This window comes from Hetaerina americana, unplaced genomic scaffold (genome assembly GCF_022747635.1).
Source record: "Hetaerina americana unplaced genomic scaffold, ioHetAmer1.1.p SCAF_9, whole genome shotgun sequence".
In the NCBI taxonomy this organism is placed as follows: domain Eukaryota; kingdom Metazoa; phylum Arthropoda; class Insecta; order Odonata; family Calopterygidae; genus Hetaerina; species Hetaerina americana.
The window spans coordinates 19,291,735-19,305,268 of record NW_027287538.1 but is presented as its reverse complement, the minus strand read 5'-3'; the positions used below and the strand labels follow the sequence as shown (position 1 = coordinate 19,305,268).

General features: G+C 36.2%; 1 protein-coding gene across 1 annotated transcript in view; it reads left to right on the top strand.

The window, feature by feature from the left end:
- The window catches only part of LOC139699104 (transmembrane protein 53-A-like), a 45,555-nt gene that overhangs the window by 26,416 nt on the left and 5,605 nt on the right, over positions 1-13,534 (top strand). Inside the window, exons 2-4 of the mRNA XM_071598128.1 lie at positions 5,438-5,532; positions 9,994-10,281; positions 12,945-13,243. Coding sequence (XP_071454229.1) covers positions 5,467-5,532; positions 9,994-10,281; positions 12,945-13,243 — 653 coding nt within the window. The 5' untranslated portion in view covers positions 5,438-5,466. The remainder of the gene's footprint in view (positions 1-5,437; positions 5,533-9,993; positions 10,282-12,944; positions 13,244-13,534) is intronic.

Genomic DNA, 13,534 nt, shown 5'->3' with positions numbered 1-13,534 from the left:
ACCTAGATCGTGGATTAAAAACATTTACGTCGAAAATATGACTGTGTTAATTCCATCATTAATGACATCCTTGAAGTGGCGCTCTGAATCGCTTCGCATTTAATGAATTGCATCAAATAGGCGAGTTGATTTTTTCAGAAAGCATGATTGTTGCATGATTGTGTCTTGGGTGATTACGAAGACACGATTATATAGTGATGTTTGTCAGTCACTTTTGCTTGTATTATCTTAATGATGAGCGAAACTTTTCAGATAAAATGAGAAGGCGGTCATCCGAAACCAATTATTTTCTTGCGCTGGTCATTGCTGAGATAAAATATTTGCCTGTAACGTCCTTAAATTGATGTTGAATAGGGGATTTTTTATCCCATCTGTCCACAATTTCTTTCTAATATGTGACGCTAATAAAACACCGTAGTAATCTCAAGTAAGTCCCATTTGTTGCAAAACAGTTGAGGGAATGAGATGTTATCATCTTGTTACATCAAGAATCGAATTGGCCCTGGAATTCTCTGACTAACGAGGTTACTTATTTAGATGTTGGATTTGCTGACTAATATTATTTGCTGGAGCAAAAGTGTCATGATTCAATCTTTATTATGGAGTGGCGACGCATACTCTCATAACTTCCGGGGACTACGGTATCCCTTGTGGGGCAATCGCGCCTGGCATTCCGAGGTCAAGGAGTGGAATGATCACGCCAGGAAGCCTTCTTGCCTCGAGCGTCAAACGTCAAAATGTCTCTGGAAAACTGTATGGTAATATATTCTATAATGATTTCGCCAATGTTTTTATATGGAGTTATGCAGGAAGTGTTGGAAAAAGTTTAATGACAAACAAAAGTAAAACCTCTTTCAGTTTTGATAACGGTCGAACCTTCACAATTAAAAAGTATGTACTGATCGCATAAAGTTAAACCTTTAAATCTTTCGTTGGTTAATTTCAGCGGGGTTGCTATACTATTCTGATTTCTTTTCTGGGGCCCTTAAGCCTCGATTAACAATATCTATTGGTTTTCCAAGCACAGTTTGCGAGTAGGGCTTCACCTACTGAAGACAATTCTTTTGGCGTGGTTTAATCATGATTGGTGAGTGATAAAGTACCAGAATAACTGAAAATGATCGGGCTTGGGAGAAAAATGTATATTTTATTCAAAGTAGCCAAGTACGAGTACATACGAGGTCTGTTCAAAAAGTATCGCGAATTACGAATTTTCGCGGGTTGAGTATATTTGATTTCCGATTTTTTCCTAACTCTCCTGAGTGCATTGGAAGGTCAGTGGGATAGGTATGGGATGAGAATATAAAACAAAGGTTATGCGATTTTCCAGAAAGAGAAAGGATAAGCTCTATGGCTAGTAGGGCAAAAACTAGAGCAGGTGGGACAATTTACATATCTCGGGAGTGCTTTGACTCAAAACGGACCAATGGACGTAAGGAAAAGAACTGCGTTAGGCAAAGAAGCTTCCACAAGGAGGAGGGATTTGGTGACAGGGGCGTTGAGTAAGGATGTTAAGAAAATGCTCATCAAAACTTTGATAAGGAATATATGTACGGCGCGGAAACGTGGTCATTGAAGCAGGAGGATAGGCGTAGACTGGAGGCTTTTGAAATGTGGGTGTGGAGAAGAATGGAGAAGGTGAAATGGACACAGAAGAAAACAAATGAGGAAGTGCTATGCATGGTGGGCGAGGAGAGGGGTTCGTTCGGGATAAATCATAAGGAGCAAGAAAAATGGATGAAAAGCATATTGATTGAGACTGGGATGTTTAAGACTGTGATAAAGGGTAGAATGTTAGGTAAGTGAGGAAGGGGCAGAAGTAGTATAGGTATTTTGCATGGAATGAAGAGGATAAGGAAGTATCTGAAGATGGAGAGGGACTTACTGTAGTGCCACGATTTCCGCTTTCAGGCTGTACTCTTTGTTAAAAGAGACTATTAAATGTACATTTGTACATTATTTTTGGTTTTATATATCCAAAACCTACCGTGACAGGTGGAATATTAATATAATAATGACATAATTAACACATTATTATCTTCGTCCTGACCTATTTTATGATTGGTACAATTTTCACAGACGTTTCGATTCTCCTCTTCATATACTTCAGTTAAAGAAGAAATGGAATTTACTTGCGTTTGAAAAATATAGATGAATACATTTAGGAGATAATTAAGTTTTACATTAATTACGTTTTATGTTAATTACGTTTACGTGTTCATATGTGTGTCAAAATTTTCGTTCCACTGGCGAAACTATCGTTTTAACATTGTTTTGGGATTGACTACTGTGATTCGCCCGTTCCTTTGCCTTAAGGATTTCCACTCATGTTTTTATCCATCCCCTGTTTCCGCCTTGCTCCCTGTAAATTGAGAGACAATGGTTATTTTTCTCTCACGATCATTGGTAAAGATTTCTGGTGATAGAAATTGATAATGCAATGGATCCAATTGAATCCAAAATGATTGCTTTGGAAATATTTCCCATATCAGGCATATTTAAAATTTAAGATAAGGGAGCAAGGCATTTCGATTTGATTGATTTGATGATAAGTTCAGTGATACTCCACATACTCGAATGTATTGTCACTGATGACAGATAATCCCAAAGTTGAAGTGGTAGAACATCTTTTACCTCATAATCAGTGAAGTATCGGTGTTTGACGTTACTAAGAGAAAATGATAAATCGGTGCCTATGTCATCAATCTCGAAATCTGAAAATGGGAGGCTATTTCGCTTTGGTGATTTTAAAATGCCACTTTCACAAAACTTTTCTCCTATATCGGAGAGGATGAGGAAAAATGAGAAACGTAACAGATGATAGTTTAGTCAAGTTAAGAAACTAAAAAATCAAAAGTTTAGTTATGATTTTAATTAACTTCAAAAACACTCTCCAGAAAACTTTATCGTATTGTTTATTACTTTGTGTCTTGTATTGAACTCAACTTTCTAAGGAAATCTGTATGTTCCGCTAATTCTATGTTTTATTTTATGATAAAAAATGAAAACATTACATACAAGTATGCATTAAAATAGGTTACAGTTTCATCTTGTGAGCGAAGTTTGAAGAGAAAACTTCACGAAAGTCCATTTTTCATAACATTTCATATTTTGCAAATATCCTCAATGTTTAGACATTATATTGACCATTCTAAATTTTAACGGTGACTTGCAGTCTCTGATTTCTTGCTTTCTTCTTTCGTTAATGAGAACCAAATAATTAAACTGCGATGTACATGTAATGCTAATGATGGCCGAATGTTTTTTTTTGTTGGAACGATTTTGTGACAAGTGTACGATAACATTACACTCATAAATGCAGAGTGCTATTTTTTCAGCTTATTCCGTAACTGCGTAATGAATAGAACTTTTGCTTGCATTAACTTAAACTCATTTAATCAGTTCTTTTGTGCGGTTTCATATTCGCCTTTCATATGCAGTTTCCTAGTAGGGAGCATTACTTAGAAACACGTTTGTTTGCGCTCATAATTACTTTCATATTTAAAACAGCCTACGGCGTTCACATAAATGTTTATTGTGTTAGATATGCATAGGCACGATAGGTATTTATGTACAGATATATAAAACATGTAAAACCATAAACCACAGTTTTCAACCCGAAAGTCGGTTTGATAGGTGAGGGTGGAGCTCACCGAGTACTAAGCCCAATGGGGGGCAGTTCCTTTCTCTGTTCCGAATATGGTTTCCCTGGAAGATCTGGTGTCCGAAAAATCACACGGCTTGGGTGAAGCTGATAGTGTCAATGAGGCACCCCCAGGCATCGAACCCGGGTCCTTCAGTCGGTCGTCCAGCACTCAACCCCCGCAGAACTACTACGTTCCCCAATCATGAACTAAAGAATAAGAACTTAATCAACGCATATTTAAAGTGCGTGAGTGTGAATATATATGTACGTGTATATATATATATATATATATATATATATATATATATATATATATATATATATATATATAACCATAGACACAGTAAACAACTCGTAGGTCGGTTTGGTAGGTGATGGTAGAGTTCACCCAGTACTAAGCCATATACGGCGTGTGAATATTCACACATCAGGTTAGGGGGGCCAGTTCCTTTCCCTGTACCAGTTATGGTTTCCCAGGAAGATCTGGTAGCCGAAAAATCACATAGCTTGGGTGGAGCTGCTGGTTCCCAGAGTGCTTTGCCCGGGAATCGAACTCGGGCCTCAGTCCAACGCTCTACCCCCTGCACTACCGCGACCCACACACACACACACACACACACACACACACATATATATATATATTTTTTTTTTAAAGTAATCTACCGGTTAAGGTAGGTTTTTGGACGGACACAACTACCAAACAAATATTTTATTACTCCTAACAAAACACAAAATCAATCATCCTACTCTATATCAGGTCCCTCTTCATCTCTGAGTACTTCCTTCCTCCCTTCATCCCGTCCAACAACCCTATCCTGTTCCTTCCCTTTCCTCTTTTGCCCAACATTCTACCCTCTATCACAGTCTTCAACATCCCACTGCCGGTCAACACCCCCTTCATCCACTTTTCCTGCCTCCATAGGATTGCTCCCAACAAACCCCTCTCTTCGCCCACCATACCAAGTACTTCCTCATTTGTTTTCTTCTCTGTCCATTTCACCTTCTCCATTCTTCTCCACACCCACATTTCAAAAGCCTCCAATCTACGTCTATCCTCCTGCTTCAATGACCAAGTTTCCGCTCCGTACATAGCTACGCTCCATATCAAAGTTTTTACGAGTCTTTTCTTAACATCCTTACTCAAAGTCCCTGTCATCAACTCCCTCCTCCTTGTGAAAGCCCCTTTGCCTAGCGCAATTCTTCTCCTTACGTCCCTACTACTTTGACCGTGTTGGTCCAAAACACTACCGAGATACGTAAACTGTTCTACCTGCTCTAGCTTTTGCCCTCCTATTTTAATGTTAAGCTTGGCCTTTTTCTTTCTAGAAAATCGCATAACCTTTGTTTTATTAATATTGAATGAACACATAACACTAAAAGGCGGTATTTAATGTATGCTACCTTTCATCAGGCTTATTTGTTTAGATGATTCTTTATGTGTAAAAAGTTGTTTTTAAGCAGTACTCGTACGTATGACAATATCCCCTATATCATTTGTTTTTTCATCTCTATCACAGCCTGTTTTCCTGAGCGCAACTCACATTATCATTTCCCTAAGTTATCTATCCCAACTCTCGCAAGTAACAATTTGATTCTGTCAATTACATCGGCTTCCTTTGCCTTTTTTATTAGTCTCTATGCTTCGAATTTCTTTAGTGGAAAGAAATAGGCGAAATGAAGTAGATACAGTTGTAGGTGTTAATTTTTAGATGATAATCAATTGCTTTATCCTATAAGAAAACTTTTTGACCAAAGAGTGGCACTATATTGAACATGTTTGATTTCTTACAGCTGCTTAAGAACATAACCAAGTGGAAAATATGGATCTCCTATTGCCTAAGTTACTTCCTCTTGCCAATGGATTGATTACCAGACAAATTTCAAAGGTACGTATTTCCTGAACAATCTGTGCTACTTCATACTTGACTCTAGTTGTCTATGTGCATTTGATTTTGGCAGCATAAGAGGTAGTAAAGTCTTAATTAACAAAATAAGATGTAATGTAGCTCTAAACCTGCATTCATCTTATGAAAATTCTTCCTCTTTGTTAAACTACAGTGTGACTCTTGCTATGAAATAAAACACCCGCATTACATTTACTTTCATATTTTCCGTCGTAATTTCTTTCGAGTAGTATTCATTAAGTTTTTTTAAGGATTCTCCGAAGGATTTGAACATATGAACACATAACACTAAAAGGCGGTATTTAATGTATGCTACCTTTCATCAGGCTTATTTTGTTTAGATGATTCTTTATGTGTAAAAAGTTGTTTTTAAGCAGTACTCGTACGTATGACAATATCCCCTATATCATTTGTTTTTTCATCTCTATCACAGCCTGTTTTCCTGAGCGCAACTCACATTATCATTTCCCTAAGTTATCTATCCCAACTCTCGCAAGTAACAATTTGATTCTGTCAATTACATCGGCTTCCTTTGCCTTTTTTATTAGTCTCTATGCTTCGAATTTCTTTGAGTAGCCCCATAGTCTTGCTTTTACATCGGTATAACAAATTAAAATTTACAAATATTTCTCATCGTCGCAGTTTTTGAGTCAACATTTCAAAAAAAGTGTCATTTTTTTAAATGAACTAAACTGCATTATGGCCAGACAAGTATTGAGAGAGAGTAGAGTGAGAAAGTTTTCCTCTAGACGTCGAGTTCATGGCGGCATAAATAAAAACCATTGTAATCACCCGGAAGGTTGGTTTAAAATGCAAGAGCGGAGCTCATCGCGTAGCAAATGCGATAGCGTGTGAAATTCATGCATTTGGGAAATTGGGCAAGTCCCTTTCCTTGTGCCGCATGCAATTTCAGAGGAAGGACTAACACGTAAAAAATCGAACAGCATGGGTGAAGCTAAGGGTGCCGAGAGGCATCCCCAGGAATCGAACCTGGGCCTTCCGGTCAGTAGTCCAGCACCCTACCCACTGGAATACCACACCCTCCATAGTATCATAAGAGAGTGATATGTGAAATAACTAAAAGCAGAAGCGAAAATTAACGAGTTGATTGAATTTACAGCCTTGTACGAAGTTTTTGGGGATCCGGAAATTGAATGATTCATTTTAATTCGACGCGGAAAAGTTGGAACCTGGGGGATAGTAACAATAGTCACGAACATAAACATAATTTGTGAATGAACACAAAAATATCCACGAGAAAATATTACACGCCTATCAACAATGTCTTCGTTGATTATGATGTCAGAACTGCATATTTATCAGTTGGTTTATATTTTTTTTATTGATCTGCCTGTTTATACACCCTCTTGCAGTAAATCCCCACAAAACAAAGCATTTTGCATGCCATTTTGGAAGTTCTTATTTCACTCCTAATTCTTCCGGCATGTATTTCTACATAGGCGCTACTAGATCACATGCAAGGATAGAGCATGCGCGTTTAATACGTAAATGAACTTAATGGTATCTTTAATTTCTTCCTTCCGGAAAAAAATCGAAGTTTGCCCGTAGGCTTATCATTGAATGCAATATTCTGGCACCAAAATACCAGCTTTTCACTATGGAATGTTAGCTAATTGTAAATAGTCATGTAGAGGATAGATGGTCACTATTATTTTCATCCCGTGCATCTCAATGTGGGAATGCATGCAATATCATTACCAAATATTATGCAGGAAGTTAAGTAACTGTGGCAGGCTTTAGTTTCTGTAAATTAAACGGGGGAAAAAATGTTCAATATAATTTTGCACTCAGCGATTTTTTGGTACAACGCGTTTAAATGTCTGCGCATCGACAAGTATACAGCATTCTTGTATTTGTTGCCAATTATGATGCATTTTCAACACCATTGGTTACAAAATACGAGGCCCTTGACGTATGAATTGATTTATTTTCTTCTCCAACGTTTCGTGCCCTATGCTTGGTGTATCTTCAGAAAACATGCAGGAAGTTGTTTGGCGGATACCGAAGTTACCTGATTCTCCTTCGACTGTCGGCCATTTTTGCATTATTTAGCAAACCTCATGATTTTCCATACACTTTTCTTGTAATATGCATCCGAGAGTTCGAAATGTATTCACAGTTCATACCAATAATGCCATACCATCGGACTTGGTGTTTGAGGAATATAAGAGGATGAGTTTTTTAGCCCATTTAAAAAATTTGATCGCTTTGCCCATCGGGCATGGATTGGACTTGCTTTTTTCTTGCAAACTAGCCCTAGCTGATGGCCTTTCACTGCGAAGAACCTCGCTCCATTCTCAAAAGAAAAATGCCTCTGAAGAAACAATTAAAAATTTTTTTTGAAATATTACAATATTGGTGGATGCAAAATGTATTTCATAAAGGAGCTAGATATAGTCTATAATTCAACACAAAGCTCTCTCTATAGCTTAGAATGTGAGGTGACTACGACTACTATCACCGTGCTTTCACGCACGCTACGAATTCTGGGGAGAACGAATATCCTTCGAGGATTTGAAGGCACGAAACAAAAACATAACTGCATTGCGGAGTTGCGGTTAACAAAGGATACAGAAGTGATTTATTTCGAAATTCTTCCTTAAAAACGCCATTAAATGTTGTTGTGTGCAAGATTTTGAAAATAAGAATAACAATTAGTTATAATTAAATGGTAGCAGGAGTATATCTAGGAACGATAATTGTTTTCCTTTGGCCACCCTAGTGAGTCAAGGATAAATGAAAACAGAGTTGTGGTGGTTAGGACATTAAAAAGGTAAAGCACAAAAGGTGACTTCTTAATATGGGATTATCGTGTATAATTTCAGGAAATAGCTGAAATAATTTCCTGCGTTGAAATCTATTTTAGTTGCGTCCTGATAGTAAAATCACTCATTTTCGAACCACTTTTATTATTCCAGGAAAATAAGTGATATACTCTTCACGGTTTTTCCGATACTGGCTATCATTACATAGATACTTATTTCCCTCTCCTGCAGTTTATACTCGTATTATATTTTATGCACGATAAAAAAGTGGCTAATGGATTGTGGGTAAAAAAAAGTTTCAATGAAAATTTGTCGAAAAACAATGGTTTCGTAAAATCCACTGCTTCAGGAAGGACAGTTAGATTTTCTGTGCACTCACGTATTTGGCTTTTAATATTCCCTTTATTAATATTGAATGCCATTTCTGTCCTTTCTTGCCCTTTCTTCGCCATGTGGGAAATCAAAATATTCTCCAGAATTATATTCATATACCGTTGCTTTCACCAAAGGTTTATTAAATTGGAGAATTTATTTATCTCATCATGTCATTAAAAAAATGAGCATTATACAGGATATTACAAAATGAATATTGGGATTTTAAGACCTTGTATTGTTTATTACATTTGACTAACAGTTATTAATTATGCATTTAATGAAAAAGCAACTCAAGCAGTTTTTTCTATAAGTATTCCATGTGAGCACCATTAGTCACAAGGTACACATCGAGTCGATAGGCGAGTTCTTCCCAAGCCCATCCCATCAGTGTGTAAGAAATAATTGTTGCAACAACTGCTTCAGTCCTGTTTCTTAAGTCAGGTAGGTCAGCTGGTAATGTAGGCAAACACACATGATCCTTTAGAGCCCTCAAAGGTAAAAATCAGATGTCGTTAGATCAAGTGAACATGGAGGCCATACGAAACAAGCTCAGTCATTCAGCAGTCATGTACAATGTCATTTAACCAATCATGTCCAGAGTTATGCCAGTGAGGAGGTACACCATCTTGCTGCCTAATAAATTTCTCTGGTTCAGCTTCCTCCATTTGAGAAAAGAGTCGTAGTTCTAGTGTATCAAGATAAGAAACACCAGTATTAAAACCCCAATATTTATTTTCAAACACACTGTACATATTTCAGATTGATCTTGTTGGTAAAAGGGTATGATTTCATTTTGATGAGCTATACAATGTCTATGATTTCACACTTGTGATTGATAAGCTAGATCCTTTAATTATACTACCCTCAACTTCTCAGTTAGGTGTGTTTACCATATAAAAAATGCTGTAAAATTTGATTAAAGTCGGTATTGTAAGGAATTTAAACTCAAACAACATTAATGAGCTCAGTCTGTGTCATTTTAAAAAACATTTTAAAGTTGAATGGCCAAAAAATCTCCACTACCAGAATTCAAAGCTTTCCTTACTTGTGAGTTGAAAGCCACCACATTAAGGTACCTAAAAACAGACTTCCTGAAGTTGACTGGGATATGTGGGCTGATGCATTAAAATTTATAAATGGTATGCCCTTTTCATAAATTAAATTCCTATATAGTGCATTCAGTTTGCGCATCGATGAAACATATGCCTTGCATGTGTATGTGTATAAGATATAATTTCCTAGTATGAAGTTCTGAGGAAATATATTTTTTCCCCTCTTACAGGGACAATGTTTACGCTCTCTACACATTGTACGTCCGGCACTGGGAATGGAGTTAATCTCCAAAGCTGGGGTGAAACTTCAGAAAACTGACGAGCAGGCAAAGGAGAAGAAACTTAGATTGATACACAACAATACCTCAAGACCGCCACTGGTTATTATTCTCCCATGGCTCATGAGCAAACCAAAACATGTCGGGAAGTTTATTAATTACTACCTAGGACATGGATTTGATGTCCTACAAGTTCGCACCACACCAAATCAACTTTTATGGCCTACTAAGGGTGCAAATGTAAGTTGAAGTTGCCTTAGATATTAATTGTATATTTTTATATCCATTTATATTTAGTGGTTCAAATTCAATGGGGTAGACATTTTCCTGAAATATTTTAATTTCACTGAAAAAAACATCAATTCCATTTCAATTGAATAAGTATGAATTTTTGAAAGTTACAATTCATTCTCTCTGAAAAAAAAGTAGTAATGTGAGTGATTTGCTATTGTATTTAGGTTTATCTATGTAACTGGGATCAAAAACCCAAATTATCTCACTTTTTTATATTGTAATTGTATATTTTTATATCCATTTATATTTAGTGGTTCAAATTCAATGGGGTAGACATTTTCCTGAAATATTTTAATTTCGCTGAAAAAAACATCAATTCCATTTCAATTGAATAAGTATGAATTTTTGAAAGTTACAATTCATTCTCTCTGAAAAAAAAGTAGTAAAATGAGTGATTTGCTATTGTATTTAGGTTTATCTATGTAACTGGGATCAAAAACCCAAATTATCTCACTTTTTTAATAAGAAATAGTAATACACCCATAAAGTTTGTTGCAGATTATGTGAAATGTATCAATGTGTATATGTATAATGCATAATGGAATATATAAAACCATAAAGTAAAGATTATCTCATGTAAAATATTCCCTTTATATCTCCTGTATTACATATTTATACGAGTAACTAGGTATGTGTGTAAAATATTAAAATTTATACCTGCTTATGTTATAATACATGAGTTCATAAATGAGTAGATTCATCTGCATTTTTATGCTGGTATTAAAGATATATTTAAATTCTTATCTTGTTTAGGTAGGACTATTTTGATGTAAATTTTCAGTTATCAGAAACTTACCCCTAACCCTAAAGAGCACTTTTACATTGATTGTAAATATCATCAAGGCTAGGTAAAAATTGTTTCTTATTTTCTAGGAAAGTGTCTCATGACAGCAGAGCTGTTCTGTAAGATGTTAAACAACTACATTTCAGACTAAATAGACAACTTTTATGATTTAATTTTTTAAATGATATGTATTAGTTCCATCATTTGCTGAAATGAAAAGATGTCTTAGTTGATTCATCTGTAGGAGGCACAAATGATCTTGAAAGAATACTTTTCAACACACTGATGTATATGCCAAAGTCCTGTTATGAGTGGCATGGGAAGGGCTTGGGCCGGGAATAAAAGTTGATGGTGAGATGATAATGTCAGTTAGGTTTGCAGATGATAAAGCAATAGTCAGTCAGACGGCCAAGGGATTGAAGTAATTATTACATGCCTCGTAGGGGAAATTTAGGTGGTATGGGATGAAAATTAACTAGAAAAATTAAAGTAATAAGATTATCGGTAAATAAGAAAAATAAGTTGAAGATTAAACTAGAAGAGAATAGACCAGAAAAGGTGGCACAGTTCATGAATTTGGACAATACTCTAGAGGAAAAGGGGCATTGTAATTGGGACACTGGGAGAAGAGTTATAGTAAATTAAGTATTTACAAGATTAAAACTGATGACAGGTATGCTGAGTAAAAATGTGAGCGATGATAAGTGAATACTTTAAAATGGAACATAGCGCTTCATGATTATGAAATCTGATTTTTAAGGCAAGAAATAACCATAGATTGGAAGCATTTGAGATGTGAATTTGGCAGAGTTTGGAGAATACAAGTTAGACAGAGTACGAGGCAAACACTGAAGTTTAAAAAAGAGTTAATGAATAGAGAAAGATACTGAGGGAAATCAGAAAATGGAAGAGAAATTGATTGGAATAAAATTTAAAAATTGGTTGGTATTGAAGGCCATGATAGAAGGGATAATGTTAGGTTATCAGAGCAGAAGAAAGAATGTAACATGCTTTCTAGACAGCATTAATAGGCAATATAAAGTTTAACATATAAACTATGAAAAAGGGAATAAGGCAAGGCAAAAAAAAGTTCTCCTAATACTGTACAAGGTTTACAAAAAAAGTGTCAGTAACAATTTTTCCCTGACATGAAGGTAAAGTGCTGAATTTAGATTGTTGGTTAAGTGTGCCCATGATCGCAGATCATATTGGCATTGATAAGATGACAGTGGACACCATTATCACTGAAAATTTGGCAATGTGAAAAATCAGCAATAAACTCATCCCAAAGGTCTTGACAGACGACCAAGAGCATGTCTGCTTGCGAAGACCTTCGGTAATGGCATCGCAATGATTGCCCAACCCTCTTACAGTCCCAACCTTGCACCATCAGACTATTTCCTATTCCCAAAAGTGAAATCCTACCTCAAAGGATACCACCATAGGACCCTAAATGCCATCAAAGGCTAGCTCGTGTACCCTTAAGGACCTTCCAGAATCCACTGATCAGAGAGCCTTTGAGTCATGGATAAACCACTGGTAAAAGTGTTTTGATGCTCAAGAGATATACTTTGAGGAATTTTGAGGCACTGCAGCAATATCTGAAATAAATCTATATTTCCAAAACCTTTACTGATACTTGTTATACAATCCATGAATAGAAGATGGAGCATTAAGGACTCCAAAAATCTACCTAAATGGGTAAAATACTTTGAATACATGCATTAATATCATATGTCACTTGCATCAAAGTCAGTGTCATCATTGTTTCAATTGTATTATTTTATTTAGTACTTACTAAATGATATTTCTATATCCTATCCAGCTAATTACAGAGGACTTCCTGTCCTTCCTTGAGTCAAACCCGGAGTATGATAGACTGCTGGTCCATGGTTTCTCAGTTGGGGGCTACATTTGGGGTTACTCACTTGTGCGACTGCTGGAGAAAGGACAGCTACCAAAGTCAGATAAGGATGCCATTTCACCATTTGATGCACTCTCTAAAAGAGTATCAGGTGCCATTTGGGATAGTGTTTGTGACTTTGATGGGCTTCCAACTGGTGTTTCAAGATCCCTATTTACTCCTGGATCTATGTTATGCAATGCACTGGAAAGTTATCTAAGGTATGACCTCTTCATAAAATGTGAAATAGGTATTACAATCATTTTAAATCATCAATAATGCTATATTCCTGTACTTTCCAGCATTAATGCAAAAATAAGTTGATGGTGCTGTCATATTCACAGCAAAAAAAGCCTGATTTAAGAGTTTGAGTGGGGAAACTCACTCTACTATGCTAATATATTTCATGGGTCCCTATTCCTGAGTATTTCTTTCACCTCTGTCACATTACACTTGGTTTTCAGTATGCTCTTCTCTTCCTGAAATCTTTTATTACATTAGTCTGGGGTGCC